The sequence below is a fragment of the Cebus imitator genome, unplaced genomic scaffold, assembly GCF_001604975.1.
Source record: "Cebus imitator isolate Cc_AM_T3 unplaced genomic scaffold, Cebus_imitator-1.0 Scaffold417, whole genome shotgun sequence".
Taxonomy (NCBI): domain Eukaryota; kingdom Metazoa; phylum Chordata; class Mammalia; order Primates; family Cebidae; genus Cebus; species Cebus imitator.
Genome location: NW_016107732.1, coordinates 836,137 through 855,014, shown reverse-complemented (window position 1 = coordinate 855,014; position 18,878 = coordinate 836,137). Strand labels below are relative to the sequence as shown.

At 46.9% G+C, this 18,878-nt stretch overlaps 1 protein-coding gene across 4 annotated transcripts in view; it reads right to left on the bottom strand.

The window, feature by feature from the left end:
- Window positions 1-1,669: 1,669 nt before the first annotated feature.
- The window catches only part of LOC108289909 (zinc finger protein 134-like), a 25,347-nt gene continuing 8,138 nt past the window's right edge, over window positions 1,670-18,878 (bottom strand). For 2 of the 4 annotated variants that reach the window (XM_017509523.2, XM_037731728.1), the window contains exons 2-3: window positions 4,084-4,183; window positions 1,670-3,413 (exon numbers count right to left, since the gene is read on the bottom strand). In XM_017509523.2, coding sequence (XP_017365012.1) covers window positions 2,257-3,413; window positions 4,084-4,123 — 1,197 coding nt within the window. In that variant the 5' untranslated portion in view covers window positions 4,124-4,183 and the 3' untranslated portion in view covers window positions 1,670-2,256. Of the gene's footprint in view, window positions 3,414-4,083; window positions 4,184-4,480; window positions 4,595-7,818; window positions 7,835-18,878 lie in introns of those variants that run through there. The other 2 variants (XM_037731727.1, XM_037731729.1) reach the window with 2 other exon arrangements.

The following is an 18,878-nucleotide window of genomic DNA, read 5'->3' as shown; positions in this document are numbered from 1 at the left end:
TTCATATTTCCTCCTCTTTCTTGAGTACAATGTAAGCTACTGGGGTCTGTCTCTTGTTTTGCAAATGTTTCATGCAGTAAAGACAGTGCCTGAAATACAGCAGGTGTTTACTGAACATTTGTTAGAACTATGAATAAGCATGAATAATACAGCATCACTGTTCACCTTCACATTCTGATAGCGCTTTCTAAATGTTTTCTTTAGTTGTCCCTCCAGGTATTACAGTCACCAGAAACTCTAGCTGGTCACAAAAGGTACTTCCTTGGCCCATCACACCTCTTTACCCCCAGGGTTAGTGAATGTGCAGCAAAGGCCCTAAAGTAGCAAAGACATCAGGTATAGAGCCTAGGGAGGTACAGGAATCCAGGAAAACTACATTCATTGCTGCTCCAAGGACCTTGTCCGTAACAGTAACACAGTACGGGAGATCCTGAGATTTCTGAATACCCTGATCCCATTCAGCCATAGTGCCTGGGCTGTCTGTGGTGTTTTTACAATGGTCGCTCCCCCTCTAGTTTGCCTCGATCTCCCCAAGCCCAATCATTCACACCTAATATTTATCAATTTTGTTTCCATACTGGATGCTTTAGATCTTACCAAGTGGCCTGTGTACCAGATTCCGGTTTTCAGAAAACATGGCCACTCAGCAGGTCCTAAGGAATAGGTTTACCTCAACAGTGTTGGGGAACATGAGACATATGCTAGAAACAAGACGCCCAATCCATGCTGTTTCAAAACACTACAGACTGTCACAGCAGCAGCGCCCTCCTGAAAGTGACATATGGGCTCTCAAATAACTCTAAAATCCGGACAAATCAGGCCTACAAAGAATTGTTACTTAACAAGCTTTGTCAGCTATGGAAGTTAAGTTAGTCTAGTCCAAAACTGGACTAAGAACTGTTCTCCCTCAACCCACTGCCCCATTTGAGGCACACAAAGTTGGAGGCCCTTAAATTAGTTCAACCATTGTGGAAGACAGTGTGGCGATTCCTCAAGGACCTAGAAATAGAAATTCCATTTGACCCAGCAATCCCATTACTGGGTATATATCCAAAGGATTATAAATAATTCTACTATAAGGACACGTGTACACGAATGTTCATTGCGGCACTGTTTACAATAGCAAAGACCTGGAACCAACCCAAATGCCAATCGATGATAGACTGGACAGGGAAAACGTGGCACATATACACCATGGAATATTATGCAGCCATCAAAAACGATGAGTTTGTGTCCTTTGTAGGGACATGGATGAACCTGGAAACCATCATTCTCAGCAAACTGACAGAAGAGCAGAAGATCAAACACCGCATGTTCTCACTCATAGGCGGGTGTTGAACAACTGAGGGCACAGGGACAAAGGGAGGGGAGCACTACACACGGGGGTCAGTTGGGGGGAAATAGGGGAGGGAAGGGGGGGGGGTGGGGAGTAGGGGAGAGATAGCAAGGGGAGAGATGCCAGATGTAGGTGATGGGGAGGAAGGCAGCAAATCACACTGCCACGTGTGTACCTATGCAACAATCTTGCATGTTCTTCACATGTACCCCAAAACCTAAAATGCAATAAAATAAATGGGGAAAAAAAAAAAAGTTGGAGGACCCTACAAAGGCTGTCTTCTGTTTCGCAGGGCCTGTTCTTAATCTAATCCAGTGAAAAGAACCCCCAAGATTAAAAGTGGCTTAAACTGTAAGGCCTTTATTATCGCAAACCAGAGCAACTTGAGGCAAGTACTTTCCCAGGTCAGGTGACTTGGAGGCTGGAAAAGTTCATTACAAGTATGTGAGACCAAGACTATCCATGAAGAAAGTAAACCTTTTGTATAAGCCACCAACAGATATAGCTCAGACCTTCTTGGCTAATGATGGGTCATGTCCATATCTATACCTGTCACACAGAAGGGAATGAGGACCCCCAATGAACTCAGGCATTTCATGATTTTCTCCAGGGACTGGAGAATATAAAACCCTGCCTTCCCTGATGCTGGGGTATGTAAGCTGGTAGAGTTAAGATGGTTTTGGCCACAGGCACTGACAGGCAAAAAACCTGAGCAGGTCAGAAAGTGCAACACATCCCTAGAAGCTTCCCACATACCTGGCACCATAAGGTATCTCCCTTGAGTCAATGTTCAGATATATGAAGTTCAACATCTGACTGATGAGTTCTGTTGTATTCAGAGCAGTCCTAGAGCCTGTCTGCCGTGTGAACTTTCTGGTACCGATTCGAGGTGAAGGCTTAAGCGGTAGGCCTTCCCACATTCACTGCCTTTCTCCAGTGTGAAGTCTTTGGTGCCGAACAAGGTGGGAGGTTCTGATAAAATCTTTCCCACATGTACTGCATACAAAAGGCCTTTCACCAGTGTGAACCCTCTGGTGTGCAATAAACTCAAAACTTCGACTAAAGAATTTCCCACATTCAATGCACTCAAAACGCTTTGACTCAGTGTGAATACTCTCATGTTGAACAAGTGTAGATTGGTGTCTGAAGACTTTCCCACAATCACTGCACTTATAAGGCCTTGCTCCAGTGTGAACTCTCTGGTGTACAATTAGATTGGAGTGATGGCTAAAATATTTCCCACATTCATTGCACTTATAAGGCATTTCTCCAGTGTGGATTCTCTTGTGCTGAGTAAGGTTGTCTTTTTGACTGAAGGTTTTTCCACATTCGCTGCACTCATAAGGCCTTTCTCCACTATGGATTCTCTTGTGCTGGACAAGTGTAGCTTTGCGGCTGAAGGTTTTTCGACATTCACTGCACTCATAAGGTCTTTCTCCAGTATGGATTGTCTGGTGCTGGACAAGTGTAGCTTTGCGGCAGAAGGCTTTTCCACATTCATTGCATTCATAAGGTTTCTCTCCACTATGGATTCTCTGGTGTTGGACCAGTGTGTCTTTGCGGCGGAAAGCCTTCTCACATTCACTGCACTTGTAATGCATTTGTTCACCATGAAATGCATCCTTATTCTGAGTGCTTCTGTGTGTCTTCCTCTTGCTTTGGGTGGCCTTTTGTTGGCAAGCACCCAAAGTAGCCTGGAAGTTTTTCTGCTCCTCCTTACAGGCAAAGGGCTTTTCTGATGGGTGAGGTTCTTTGCTAACTGTGCAGTTATTCACAAATGAGGCCTCACCTTCATCTCTTCTTAAGGGTTTCTCTATACTGTAACACTGCTGGTTCTGGTGAAGGTTTACACTGAACCCAAATTGTCTCCCACAAGCCTCACATGTGTGAAGTTTTAGTCCATGGTGTTTACCCTGGTGTTCATCCAGGTGCAAAATATCTTTCAAGATAGGGTAACATATGTCACAAAAGTGAGCCGCCTGTGTGGGTGAACCTGCCTTGGAAGTATTAATATGTGACATATTAGTATGGCTCTGTTCAGAAGATGCCTCTTCATCCTTCACTCCATGCCAACAACCTGAAGGCAGAAAAGTACTATTGAAGTACATGGTGACTATGGTGAGTGGGGCAACTCCATCACAAATGAGAATCTGGTGTACCCAGGACTGAGCACCTAAGTTTCCTGGTGGAACAGAACTACGATCAGGTGGAAGAAAGGGCTGCTATACAGTACTAGAATCTAAGGTCACTCAGAATGGAGATGGTCTCACAAGAAACGAAGACACATGGATGGAGTGTAGTGCAGGGAGAAGTGCAAGGTCTCCAACTTCATCCTCTGCAATGACTTTTAGCTGGACCTTGGCTGACTGTGGGTGACAGGAGACTGCTATGCAGAAATGCATGTCCAGGCCCATAAAAATGTGATTAAAAGTGAGTAATGTGTTCAGGGACTATTTCAGAATATGTACGTATCTTACGACACATTAGTGTTTAAGTATAGTCCAATATTGGACAGCACTGAAGAGAGTCCTATTGCTCTACTAGAGCCCCTCTGGTAGAGAGTAGGAGAGAACAGCCCTGGGTGAGAAGTCAGATTACAAATGACAAGCGTGTACAGAACATGAAGAAAGGTAAATATAAGTTAGGGCCTCTGGCCTTGGCACCAGTGACAGGTACACATAGGTTTCCGGAGCTATAGGAACCCAGCCCTGAGGTTATGCCCTCCCTCAGCCTCAGCTCCCACTCACCAGGGCTTGCCCAAGCCTCTCCTGCTGTGACTAGAGTCATGCCCTCTTCATTTAGGCACCTGGAGTTCTCTCTCGTTACAGTTCAGCAACGACAGAGGACCTGGAAGATACAAAGCATAGACAGGGGAAAGATGAAACAGGCTCAGTGAGAAAGCACTAGCTCAGGGTAGCCCACCCATGCAAAATCACAAGAAAACAAACTACAAAATGAACCCCAGAAAACTGTCCTGCAGGAACAGTCCAGTGGGCCCACAAGTGGTGACCATGATGACTGAAACTGATGACATGGGCAGACTCAAGGAAAATGCAATTAGAGGAAGGGGGTGGAGTCTGGAGGTGTCATGAGTGTGGACAGTCACCTGGCCAGGGAGAGGCTAAGCAGGATTCAGTGGTTTACCTTAGGACCCCTGACCCCTAAACCATTCCTGGCAAGGCTTCAGGGCAGCAGGAGCTGAGGGACACAGGGAACAGAGGCGGCAATGCATCTAGCTGAGCCTTGACACCAGAGGACCTACGTGAGGGAATCAGGGAAGACAGCAGTGACGATGCTCTAGCCATGGAAAGGCAAGAGCCATCCCTAGGGTAGAAAGGAAGAGCAGAGCCCAGCCCACAAAAATGGGACACTGGGGCCTTACCTAGGGAGACTGTAAATGCAAAGCACAGAAACCATTATTTCATCATAGAAGTCTCTCTGAGCCTTATCAAGCAGCTCCCATTCCTCCTAAGAGAAGCACACAAGTAAGTCCTCAAAGGTCACACAGTCCTGCACGAGGTGGTGGACAACTGAGCCTAAGGTCAGCCTCTCTCCCCAGGATTCCTTGTCGCATCTAACTACAATGAGATAACAGGCCCTAGTTTGACTGATGCCTGTTCTCTCCTCGTATTCCATTGTTCATTTTGACCAGCGCATAACAGGCAAGTGGACAGATAAAACACCATGGCCTGGCTTCTCCTATCAGCCAGCTCCCCTAGGATCAACCGATTATGCCTCATACAGAACCTGAGCTCAGCATTCTCTCATGAACCCTCAGTAGCAAAGCTCTGGGCCCATGAATTCACACTCCATCTACATGTGCACACCACCCTTTTGGCCATATCTCCTTTACATCTATGGACACCCACTACGTAGGTACCGCCCTGGCTTCCCCATATGCAAATCTACATACAGCATCCAGAAATGCTTGGATAATGCATTGAGGACCACATCTGTTCCAGGTGAATGGCTCCACTGCCATGGTTTCACCTGAATCCAGCTATTAAATCCTCCACTCCTGGTTCTATTTCATGGGTCAATTCAGCAATTGAGAACCACATGCAGATCTCAGATAAACTCAGCATTTTTCTCCTTTGCTGTTGTACTACTGAGTTCAGTCACAGACTTCATCTCAACATTTTTTTTTTTTTTTTGAGACGGAGTTTTACTCATGTTACCCAGGCTGGAGTGCAATGGCGCAATCTCGGCTCACTGCAACCTCCGCCTCCTGGGTTCAGGCAATTCTCTTGCCTCAGCCTCCTGAGTAGCTGGGATTACAGGCACGCACCACCATGCCCAGCTAATTTTTTGTATTTTTAGTAGAGACGGGGTTTCACCATGTTGACCAGGATGGTCTCGATCTCTTGACCTCGTGATCCACCCGCCTCGGCCTCCCAAAGTGCTGGGATTACAGGCTTGAGCCACCGCGCCCGGCAACCATCTCAACATTTAACTCATTCAAAACCCACACCCGCTGAGCACCTACCCCAAGCACAGTGATTCTGCCTACTGACCCTATCTGTCCCTGGGCTAATTCACTAGCTTGAAACTCCACAGGGGCCACCACGGAAGCCTGAAGACACATAAAGAGCTGAATAAGCACTGGCTCTGGTCTCACTGCCACCTCACTTCTATTACTACAGTACTTCACCTCACATCCGCTCTCTCCCTGAAACTTTGCCACCTGCCTGAACCTATTATTCCCCTTCCTCCCAAGAACACTTCCCTCCCTCTTCTAGCCTCTAAGATGGCCCCACCCCCACCCTGCTGTGCCTGCCCTTACATTGTGCTCTCTGATGGCACTGCCACTATGACCTAAAGATTCTCCCTCTAAACTAAAAGCAAAACTCTATCCTGATCCACATGCCAGCTGCCACCCTGTGGATAGCTCCAACCTGAGTCCCTTCTCTGAACTTCAGATCTCTGTGTCCAGCTGTCTACTTGACACCTGCACTCAAGTGTCTTTGGAACATGGCAGATTCCACGTAGCCAAACTACACTGGTGATATAACCTCTGAAAGGTACTCCTACCACCAACTTTGTCCCCCTCAGATGATGGCATCCTTGTATCTTCTCAGAATAAAAAAATGCAGGATCATCCTTCACCCCTCCCCTTTTCTATCTCATCTTCCAAAATCTGGTTGGTCCCTCCTTTTTTTTTTTTTTTTTTTTTAAATACAGATGGGGTTTCACCATGTTAGCCAGGCTGGTCTTGAACTCCTGACCTCAGGTGATCCACCCACTTCGGCCTCCCAAAGTGTTAGGATTACAGGCGTGAGCCACCACACCCAGCCTGGTTGGTCCCTCTTTAAGGAAAATGATTCAGAATCCATCCACATCTCCCACCTCTACAGCCACCACTCAGGTCCAACCTAAACTGTTACATTAAGCTCCTCAGTGGTATTCCTTCCCTCATCCTCACTCCCACAGTCTTTTCTTCACTGGACAGTGAAGACAAAGTTGGTTAAGACCAAAGTCAGATCATTCCCTCCTAGATCCAAACCTGCAGTGGCTCCTACCTCTCTCAGCATGGAAACCCAGATCCTCAGGCTGCCTACCATTCCTGGGCTGAATCCTGTCCCTGCTGTCTGATCCCACCAGACATAATGGAGACCTGAGGCCAAACACTCCTAGTTTAGCCTCAAGTCAAGTAATTGCATGTGCTGGTTCCTGTGCCTGAGACAGTGTTCCACACTTCATTCTACTGCTTGCCAGAAACGGAAACCCTTCCACATAATTCCAAAACAGAATTTACAACACAGGGCTTTGGGTGACTGCAGGATCTCTCCAAACGGTAGGTAGAAGGGACACTGAAGAGTCCCAGAACATTCTAATTTCCTATACTGAGTTGCTGAGATAATGGGGGTGTGTTGGGATAAGTGAGGGCCTGAGACAATCTGGACTCATTCTAGGTAGGAATCACAAGCTTCTGCCACCATGGCAACCTCACAAGAAGAGGGAAGCTGGGAGTGGCAGGTTCCCACAGTCGGATCTCATGGACTGAACTGTTTCCCTAACCCCTGCCAACCCTGCCCTTTGGCAGGGATGATTTTGGGTTACCTCTCTAACTTCAAATACTCAGACCTCAGTGCTGGCTCCTGCCAGCTGTGTGGACATAAAGAAAGACTGGTGTCTCAGTGTCCTCATCTTAAAAGTGCGGATAATAATGGCACCCACCTCACAGAGCTACTGTTTCTATCAGTCTTGTCTGTACACGTCAAGTGCCTCTGAAACAGCTACTACTATCCATGCAAATGAACTGATAAGTTTTTGAAAAATTAGGTTTGTTTTGCTTGCTTTAAAAATTTTTCAGAATATTTGGTAAGATTTCCCATTGTAATAAAATACTTTAGGCAAATTAATATTTTGACCAATCATTAAGTGCTGGTATCAATTTAACTTATATTATATACACATTTTCTAGTTCCCTACTTCTGTGTACTTGCAAGGTATACGCTAGCCTTTGCACTAAACCAGCCTACCTGATACATATTCCTCTGAAGGGGAGCTGCATGATCCTTCATTAGAGACGTTCATCATTTCTGCTTACTCGAGGGTTTGCGTAACTGAGACACCAGTGCACTGGCTGGGGATGGGACTGTTCCACAGGCAGTGCCCATGAGAGCGTGGTGAGACTTTCGGGTGGCAAATCTACTGCATCCCATACCTTGGTCTCCAGTGCAGGCCACACTACTTATGCTCTGCAGCCCTCTCCACTTACTGACACCATACAGAATCCTCCCTGCAAGATTCTTTGAACTGGCTGCACCATGGACTATACCATGGTTACTCCTGTGACCCACACGTACACCTCCAGAAGGCCTCCTGGAGCCAGAAAGTCTGAAGTAAAGGGAAAACCACAGAAGAAGAAGCATGGCTAGTTCCTGCAGTGCCTAATTAACCAACCTTCCATTTTGCCATTGTTCTTGCCTCAACCATTCCTGCCTTACATGATAACTCAACCTTGTGAAACTAGACCTTGTGACACTACCCTCTCCTCCCCGCAAACCCAGTGCCCCTCCCACAGGTTTCCAGCTTGCAAAAAGCACACTGAATTGTAACTTTCCACTGCCTACCCCAACCTATAAAACCAACTCTTATTCCACCACCCTCCACTGACTCTCTTTTCAGACACAGTGCACTTGCACCTGAGTGAATAAACAGCCTTGTTTCTCACACAAAGCCTGTTTTGGTGGTCTCGTCATTCAGAGCACGCCTAACATCTGGTGTTGAAACCCGGGACAGGGATACTCCTGTGGGAGACCAGCCCCTGGCCCTGCTCTTCCTCTGTGAAGAAACCCACCTGTCACCTCAGCACATCAGACCAGCCTGACAACCTTCTCACCACCTTCAGATCAGGTAAGCAGTCTCTCCCTCTCTCTTTTCCTTTAAATCCTTCTCCTTTTAAGTACAGAAAAGGAGACACGTCTCAGGGACAAGTCTTCCCCCCAACCCCCTCGGCTTCCCTGCTCTTTTCCTTTAACTCCTTCTGCTTCTTCTTTTTTTTTTTTAATTTTTATTTATTTATTTATTTATTTAAAAGACGGGGTGGTTTCACCACTGGTCTTGAACTCCCGACCTCAGGTGATCCGCCTGCCTTGGCCTCCGAAGTGCTTGGATTACGGACGTGAGCCACCACGCCTGGCCTAACTCCTTCTGCTTCTTAGAGGCAAAGGAGACACTCTTTATCCGCAACGTAAGTTATGAACTCCGCTAGGTCAGACGGTCTTCCTTTGGTGTCTGGTCACTCGCAGGGATGCCTGCTTTGATCACTAACCCATGTTACAGCCCAGGACTCAGTCAGGAATGCCTACTGAAAATCCTGGTAGCTGCTCACTCCATCTCCTTGTCTCTTCTCTAGTTCTTTCTTTAAAACTTATCGCCTTTGCTATGAGCAGTGTTCTGCCCTCTTTTCCTCAGTCTTCGCCTCTAGTCTGCATCCTAAAAACCTAAAACCTCTTCAACTATAGCCCAATCTGAAACCTAAACATCTTTTTTTCTGCAATACAGCCTGATCCCAGTACATATTAGACAACGGTTCCAAATGGTCAGAAAACAACACTTTCAATTTTTCTATTCTGTGAGACCTAGGCAATTTTCACAAATGAATGGGGAAATGCTTAAGGTGCCTGACGTCCAAGCATTTTTTTACACCCCAATCCCTCCCTAATTTCTGCTTTCAATGCAACCAATCCCAAATTTTCTTCTCTCTCCTCTGTCCACCACTCTTGCCTCCGCCAGTAACTCAGAATCTTCCTTGTCCATCAAACCTTCCAATCTTTCTCCTCCTCACCTGTCCAAACCAGGCCCTAACCCCCCACCCCCCAAAGCCTCCCTCCTCTTCCTCTGCCCACAACCCACCTCCTTATACCTCCCGTCACCTCCCCACCTCATATCTGGTCCAGCTTACAGTTTAGTCCCAAGGCTAACTCCTCTGCCTTTGCCCAACAATTCCCCCTTCCAAAGATGACTGGAGCCAAAGGCAAAGTTAGGGTGCACATTTCTTTCTTTATCCAATCTTTCCCAAATCGGCCAATGGTTAGAATCATTTTCATCAGATTCTCCAATACTTAACCTAGTCCTATAATCTTATGTGGAGTGGCTTAAATATCATCCTTACTTCTACTCTCCCAAAAAATGTTTATCACTCAGTCAGCCCCCGACATTACAAAAAAGCTACAGAAATTTAAATCTGGCCCTCAAATGCCACAACAGGAATTAACCAACGCAGTCTTCAAGGTGTTCAATAATAGGGAAGAGGCTGCTGCCCACTGATGCTTGCCTCTGCCATAAGACAAACCTCAGCCACACTACCAGCTCACAAAGACTTCAAAGCGCCAGGGATGCAGCATCCACTGCCCCTCCCAGATCATGCTTCAAGTGTCGGAAACCTGGCCACTGGGCCAAGGAATGTCCGAAGCCAGGGATTCCTCCTAAGCCCTGCCCTGTCTGTGGAGCGCCCCCACTGGAAGTCGGACTGACTCACATTGCTGCTCCTCGGCTTGGCAGCTAAAGACTGATGCTGCTTTACAGGACCCCCAAAAGTCAGGAGCTTTGGTTAACTCTTTTACAGTGGAGGTTAAGTCCATCCCCTTCTTAATCAATACAGGGGCCACCCACTCCATGCTGCCTTCTTTTCAAGGTCGTCTCCTTGGCCTCCGTAACTGTTGTGGGAGTTGACGGCAAGGCTTCCAAAACTCCCGAAGTCTGGTGTCAATTAGGCCAGCAATCATTTCCACATTCTTTCCTGATCATCCCCACTTGTCCAGTTCCCCTGTTAGGCCAAGATATCCTAAAAAAATTGTCTGCCTGAACTATTTGTGGACTAAGCCACACCTCATTACCGCCCTCCTCCCCAAACCCGCACCTCCCTCAATAGCTCCCCTTATGTCCCCCTACCTTCACCCTATGGTGTCCCTTCCAATCCCTTGCTCACTCATCGATTGTCATCCCCTTAGAACCTGACCACGCTTATCCTGCCCAGCACTAGTACCCCATCCCAGCACAAGCCTTAAAAGGCCTAAAACCTGTTATAACTCACTTACTAAAACACGGCCTTTTAGTTCTCACTAACCCTCTCCCTATAAGACCCCCATCCTACCCGTCCAAAATACCAGACAAATCCTACAGGCCAGTCCAAAACCTTCACCTTATTAATCAGCTAGTGCTCCCCAACCATCCTGTAGTACCAAACCCCGATATGCTCCCCAACTTCTCTAAAACTCACCCGCATTCCTAAGGAAACTTAAACGCCCTGCTCCTGTCTGTCTTGCCGCTTCACCCTCTTCCTCCATTCTGTGTGCCAAAACATTTCCTGGTTCGACCTCTGGCTGCCACCCTTAACTCTCTTCTAAAGTGAATAACCTTCATTACCAAGGTACCCCATGTGACTTCTCCCCCAATGAAGTACAACTGCTTACTTTCCTCTCCATTCGTTGTCTGCCTGTTCCTCCTGCTCCCTTGGCTGCCCCACATAATTGCACCTATTATTTCCATTACCTCAACAAAACCCTTAACTTAACCCATCCTTTGCTAAACCAATCCAACCCAACCCTAAGAAAAGGTTGTTGGCTTTGCATCTCTCTATCAGCTACAACTTATATTGCCACTCCCATCTCTGCAAAAACATGGGTTCTTACTTGCCTAACTTATCATCCTCGCTACGAAGGAAAAAGCCCCTTTCAACTCTTAAATATGCAGTCATTAGCTGAGTTCTCCATCACTGACATAACCGAACACACCCTAACAGGACACGCAGTACAGCTTCTGCACGCCTGCATTTCCAGCCTCACTCCATATACAGGTAATAAACCCACTCAAACCCTACCTCTCACTTCAGAGACCACATAAAATAACACGGTTCTGTAACCACAGATACTGTGTAAAGGCCTTCTGCAAAGAGCAGTGTTAGGAAAAAGATGTCAGTCTCCTTTATGCTTCCAACGCAACCTAGCCTCCAGCCTATCTCTTGGCCACCTACTCCCCCATGAATGCAACTTTACCTTACAACTCCAAGCCCCAAGAGACTATCAAAACTTTCTAGTTACCCAAACTGCTTCATTTAGCCTACCTGTCTGCTTTACAGGACCCCCAAAAGTCAGCACCACCTCTTTGCTTAACAGTCAGGGTTTTGTGTTGGCAGACATACCCCTTGCATGACTATTCAGCCCTGGAACCATTATAATAACACAGCTCCCACTTCTCTTAAAACTCGCCCACAACTGCGAAGTGGAATCATCTTTTTCTTAACACTACTATTTGTGAAAGGCCTTTACACAGTCGCCCCCGTTACTTAAACCACACCTCAGAAAGTCTCTGTTTCCGTAATTTTCTGTCTAACTGTGCTCAAATTCACTGTACTCATTTAATTTTACATGCCCTGCTTTTGTTTAAGTTACCTCCAGGCAACTACAGCTAATATTTCACGGTTTTACCCTCAAGCTGCCAACCTTAACTCTCTCTTAGAGTGAATAGATAACCTTCAGTGGCAGGGAACTCTCCAACTCTTCCACCCCAATAGTTATTTTCTTTTCTTTTATACTCACTCTTAACCTCACTCCTGTTCTCCTGCTATCCTCTACCCCTCCCTAATTACCTCCAACAGACCATCAATCTAACCCATTCTCTCCTATTTCAAATCCTTCCTTAGCCAGTGATTGTTGGCTACCTATATCCCTCTCCCTCCTACACAGCCATCCCCGCCCTACCAGCAGCCTGGGCAAACTCTCCCATCTCTTTGTATCTCCAAAATTCCTTCAACAACCCCTACCTGTACCCACCCCCAAAGAACTCCTCTACTTCTTAGATTCAACAGAAACACTCCAGGTATCTCATACCAACAGGCCACTGCTCTTCTTTGCACCTACCTATGTAACCTCTCACTATATACCAACTCCACAACGCCCATTTTTGGACCACTAACCACACAACTATCCCTATCACCTCCCTCATGTATTTCCTGACAATCAACCTACTACAATTCCCCTAGGAAACCTCCCACCCTCTTTGTGCTCCTTTACACTCCACCTTGAAAGCCTTGCCACCCACTTTAACCAAGAAACAGAATCAGGCCAGCTTCGCTTCGCATTACAAAAGGGCCCTCCCTCATTACTAGCACTCTTAAAAATGTCAATAGCAAGTTGTGCCTAGGTAGGCATTTACCACTCTCTCACTCTACCCTTGGCTGCCCTCTCCTTGTTCATCAGACTCTCCTCCAGACCCTTCTTCCTGTCTGCTCATACCTAGCTTTGTTAACAAAAGCAGATGATTACTTACAGATACCAAACACTTTCTCATACACCATGAAAATAAAACCTCTCCCTCCAACCAGTTACCTTATGAAACCCCACTACAACCTCTAACAGCTGCAGCCCTTGCTGGTTCCCTTGGTATCTGGGTGAAAAATCCTAACTCCTCTGTAAGTAAGCAGCCATGTTATAAGTAAAAAAAGAAAAAAAAAAACAAAAAAAACCCCTAGCTCCTTCAGAACACTTTCTCACCTTTTTAGTCTACACTTCCAGTTCTGCCTGAGCCAAGGACTTTTCTTTCTCTGTGGCTCTTCTACCTACATCTGCCTTCCTACCAACTGGACAGGCACTTGTACCTTAATATTCCTTACTCCCAAAATCCAGTTTGTCAACGGAAATAAGCATCTCCCTGTCCCCCTTTTAATCCCCACACGGCCAAAAAGAGTCATTCCATTAATTCCCTTACTTGTAGGATTGGGTATAGCAGGTCTCACTACTTCTATTGCCACATTTCGCAGTCTCTCTAATGATTTCTCCGCCAGCATTACAGACATAACTCAAACACTATCTGTCTTCAAGCCCAATTCCCTGGCTGCAGCTGTCCTGCAAAATCACCAAGGCCTTGATCTACTAACTGCTAAAAAAGGAGGACTCTGCCTATTCCTAAATGAAGAATGCGGCTTTCATCTAAACCAATCCGCCCTTGTATATGACACCATAAAAGACTTAAAGACAGGGCCCAAAAGCTCACTAATCAGGCAAATAATTATTCTGGACCTAGCTGGCCACTCTCTAGCTGGGTATCATGGCTCCTTCCATTAGCAGGCCCCCTCACACCCATTTTTCTCCTTCTCTTATTTGGATCTTGCCTCTTCCGACTAGTCTTTCAATTCCTACGAAACCACATCCAGGCTGTAACAGATCAGTCAACGTGGCAAATGCTCCTCCTAACAAACCCACAGTATCAACCTTTGCCTCAAAACTTCTTGGCAGTCTGAATTCTCTCCCATTTTTAGGCTTCCATGCCATCTCCAATCTTGCTCGAAGATGCCCTGAGAAACATCACCCACTACCCCTCTATACTGCCCCCAAAATATTCACTGCCTCCCCTTTTCTAGTTTTTACTTTTCTCCTTTATGTTATTAATATAAAAAAGACAGGAATGCAAGATTCTTTGAACTGGCTGCACCATGGACTACACCATGGTGACCCGTGACCCACACGTACACCTCCAGAAGGCCTCCCAGAGCCAGAAAGTCTGCAGTAATAGAAAAGCCACAGAAGAATGGGTAGTTCCTGCAGTGCCTAATTAACTGACCTTGCAACATTTTGCCATTGTTCTTGCCACAGCTGTTCCTGCCTTAACAGATAACCCGACCTTGTGACACCGGACCTTGTGACACCCCCTTATCCCCCAGCAAACCCCGCTCCCGGCTTGCAGCTTGCAAAAAACTGCCCTGAACTGTAACTTTCCACTGCCTACCCCAAACCTATAAAACCAACTTCGATCCCACCGACCTCTGCTGACTCTGTTTTCGGACTCAGCCCACTTGCACCCAGGTGAATAAACAGCTTTGTTGCTTAGACAAAGCCTGTTTAGGTGGTCTCTTCATTCAGAGCATGCCTAAGACTTTCACCTGTCAGGACCCCTCCTTTCTGGAAGGAATCTTAAGTGTCCACCCCTTCTTCCCTGGCCTCCCACTCTAACCCTACCTCTCACTTCAGAGACCACATAAAATAACATCCTTAATATCCCACCCTCTAAATCTCATCTACAGGCTTTGACCTTATACCTCACCCATTGAAGGTCTCTAGCACCACTCCCTCTCCAGAACTACAGGCCTGCATGTTCAGGTACCCATGTGAACCTCCAATGCAGAACACCTTAGATTCACCAGGTCCAAAACCCAATTCCTGATCCCCCTGAAAGGTGCTCCCTGCTCTGACTTAGCAATTTCCATTCTTCCACATGTTCAAGAAGGAAAACAAACCAACAAAAAAGAAACCCTGGATAGCCTTCCCTCCGTACATTCACTCACAACCACATCTGATGCAGCAGATCTGTTGGTTCCATCTTTTAAAATCTACCCAGAAGCTAATGACTTCCTCTCCCCAGTCAGGCCTCCAAGTCCAAGCCTGGCCCTTAGATGCTTGATGACCTGCACATACACCTCCAAATGGTCTCCAGGAGCCAGAAAGTCTGAAGTAACTGGATGGTCATAAAGAGAAGTGAAACAACTAGTCCTTGCCTCAACTTACTGCTCTCCCCCTGCAATATCTGACCATTGTTCCTGCTCAGTCTTGCGAAATTTCCTCTTAGACATTAGGTTTCTCAAGACCCCCATCCCTATAACTATGTAATTTACCACACTCTCCCCTCTATTTGCAACCAATAACCCCCACCCTTGTGACCATGCATCCTGTGATGCCCTTCCCCTCCCTAAAATAGATTTTCACCTTTAAATGATCATTTGCCCCAACCTATATAATCAGTCCCCTTTCCTACTCCACTTGCCAAACTCCTTTCTTGGACTTGGCTCACTTGCACCAAAGTGCTAAGTAAAATGGCCTTGTTGCCCACACGAAGCCTGCCTGGTGATCTCTTTTTGTGAGCGATGCGCTCAACATTTGGTGCTGAAACCCAGAACATGGGAACTCTTACGGGAGCTGAAACCTTGTCCCTGCTCTCCTGTGCTCCCTCCAGGAAGAGGCTAGGCCCATCAGACAAGCCCACGGATCCACACAGCATTTTCAGATCAGGTAAGCCGTTTGCCTCAACTCTCTTCTTTAGCCCTTCTCTCTGTAACTGTAACAGCCTTCTCCTTTCAGTTTCATTTTCCTCTCCCTTTCAGCAGAGACAGGAGAGAGAGGACTTTCCGTGAGTTTCATGACCAGAAAAAAATCCTACATAGGTCATGGAACCAGGAAGACAGTCTTCCCTTGGTGGCTGATCATTGCAGAGACGTATGTTCCAGTCACTTACTCGCACTCGTAGGTGATGGATTAATGCAGAGGATGCCCCTTTCCACCAATTCACCCCAGGTACAGACCAAGGTTTAGTCTGGGATGTCTGTTAAACTGCTTGGTCGTGCACTCACTTTCCTCATGTCCACCGCTCTTCTTAAACTATAGCCAGCCTCCCCCGCTCCATTCCTCCCTCCTCTCCCTTAGCCTGTGTTCTAAAAAAATCTCAAACCCTTCAACTATCACCTGACCTAAAACCTAAGTGTCTTATTTTCTTCTGCAATACCACTTGGCCACAATATAAAGTGGACAATGGCTCTAGACGGCCAGAGAACGGAACCTTCGATTTTTCTATCCTGTAGGATCTAGGCACTTTTGTCATAAAATGGGCAAATGATCTGAAATTCCCTAAGTCCAGGCATTTTTCACACTTCGCTCCCTTCCCAGCCTCTGTTCCCAATGTGACCCCTCTCAAATTCTCCTTCTTCCTCTACCATCTGCATCCCCTGTTCCTACCACCAATGCAGATTCTTCACTCTCAATAGACCCTTCTAACCTTCCCCTCCGCCCCCCTACCCCGTCGAGCTATGCCTCATCAGGCCGAACCCAATCCTAACCTCCCCACTGCCCCATCCCCTCCCTCTTATACCTCTTCTGTCACTTCTCCATCCCACACCTGCTCCAGGGCACAATTCAGTCTTAAAACTAGCTCTCCCTCCCCAATCCAACAGTTTCCCCTTCAAGAGGTGGTTGGAGCCAAGGGCATAGTCAGGGTGTATGTTCCTTGTTCTCCATCCAATCTGTCCCAAATTGGTCAGTGCTTAGGATCCTTCTCATCAGATTCCACTAAATATATCCAAGAGTTCCAATACCTAACTCAGTCCTACAATTTAACCTGAATGACTTAAATGTCATTCTGACCTCTACTCTCTTCCCAGATGAAGGAAATAGGGTATATACTGTGGCTCAATATTATGCTGATACCCACAGATGCCACAAGCCAGCCCTCTAAGAGGGCATCAGGGCAGTGCCTAGCGAAGAACCCCAATGGCATTACCAGGTGGGCTTGCCTGATGTCACCAAGCGTTACTATGTGGTCTCTTGCTTAGTTGAGGAACTTGAGCAGGCATCTTACAAAACCGTGAATTATGACAAACTTAAACAACCCAGGGCAAACATGAAAATCCTGCCCAATTGATGGCCCACCTAGCAGAAACTCTTAGACGCTTCACAGTGCTAGATCCAGAGGGGCAGAGTCACCTTATTCTCAATATGCATTTTATTACCCAATCTGCCCCAGACAATAGGAAGAAACTTCAAAAACTAGACTCAGGCCCTCAAACTCCACAACAGGTTCTAATTAATCTCACCTTTAAGGTGTTTAACAATAGGAAGGAAGCAGCCAAGCAGCAACGCATTTCAGAACTGCAACTGCTTGCCTCTGCCGTAAGACAAACCCCAGCTATGGTTTCAATGACAAGAAACTTCCAGGGACCAAGGTGACTACTATCGGGTGCTCTATCAAGCTGTCCTCCTCCAGGGCCTTGCTTCAAATGCCAAAAAACCGGCCACTGGGCCAGGGAATGCCCACAGCCTGGGGCTCCATCTTGCTTCAAATGCCAAAAACTTGGACACTGGGCTAACGAATCCTCCCAGCCCAAGGCCCCCTCTAAGCCATGTCCTGTCTGTGTGGGACCTCACTGGAAATCGGACTGGTATGCCCACTCCCAAGGCTTCTGGAGTTCAAAGCCAATACTTTCCAGCTGACTCCTTTCCAGAACCTCTAGGTTTAGCAACTGAAGATTGACGCTGCCCGACTGCTTCAGAAGCCCTCTGGACCAACACAGACACCGAGCTTTGGGTAACTTGCCATGAAGGGTAAGTCCATCCCCTTTTTAGTCGATACGAGGGCAACCTACTCCACTTTGCCTTCTTCCCATGGGCCTGTTTCCTTAGCTCCTATAACTGTTTTGGGAATTGACGTCCAGGCTTCAAAGCCTCTCAAAAGCCCCCCAACTCTGGTGTCAGCTCAGGGAACACTCCTTTACTCACTTCTTCCTAGTCATCCCCATGTGGCCCATCCCCTGACTGTGTGAGGTTTTTTAACTAAATTATCTACTACCCTTACTATTCCAGGACTACAGCCACATCTCACAGCTGCCCTCTTACCTGACCCAAAGCCTACTGCACAGCCTCCCACCACATCTCCTTATCTTAACCCACAGGTGTGGAAAACCTCTCCCCTGTCCTTAGCAGCCAACCAAGCACCTATCACTATCCCCCAAAACCCAATCATCCCCACTCTGCCCAGTGCCAATATCCCATTCCCCAATATGCTCTAAAAGGACTAAAACCTGTTATCATCTGCTTGTTACAACACGGTCTCCTAAAGCCCACCTAACTTGCCTGTCCAGAAATCAGAGAAATCTTCCCGGCTGGTCCAAGACCTTCACCTTATCAATCAAATTGTCCTTCCTATCCATCCTGTAGTGCCAAACCCATATACTCTCCTGTCCTCAAGTCCTCCCTCCACAAACCCATTATGGTACTTGATCTCAAAGATGCCTTTTTTACCACCCCCTTACAACCCTCCTCCCAACCTCTATTTGCCTTCACTTGGACTGACCCTGACATCCACCACTCACGACAACTAACCTAGACTATCTTGCCTCAGGGCTTCAGGAACAGCCCATACTACTTCACTGAGGCCCTCACTCACAACCTGCTCTCTTTTTGTCCTTCTGCTTCTTACGTTATTCAATATGTGGATGACCTCCTCCTGTGCAGCCCCTCTTATAAAGCTTTTCAGCAAGACACCCTCCTGCTTCTTC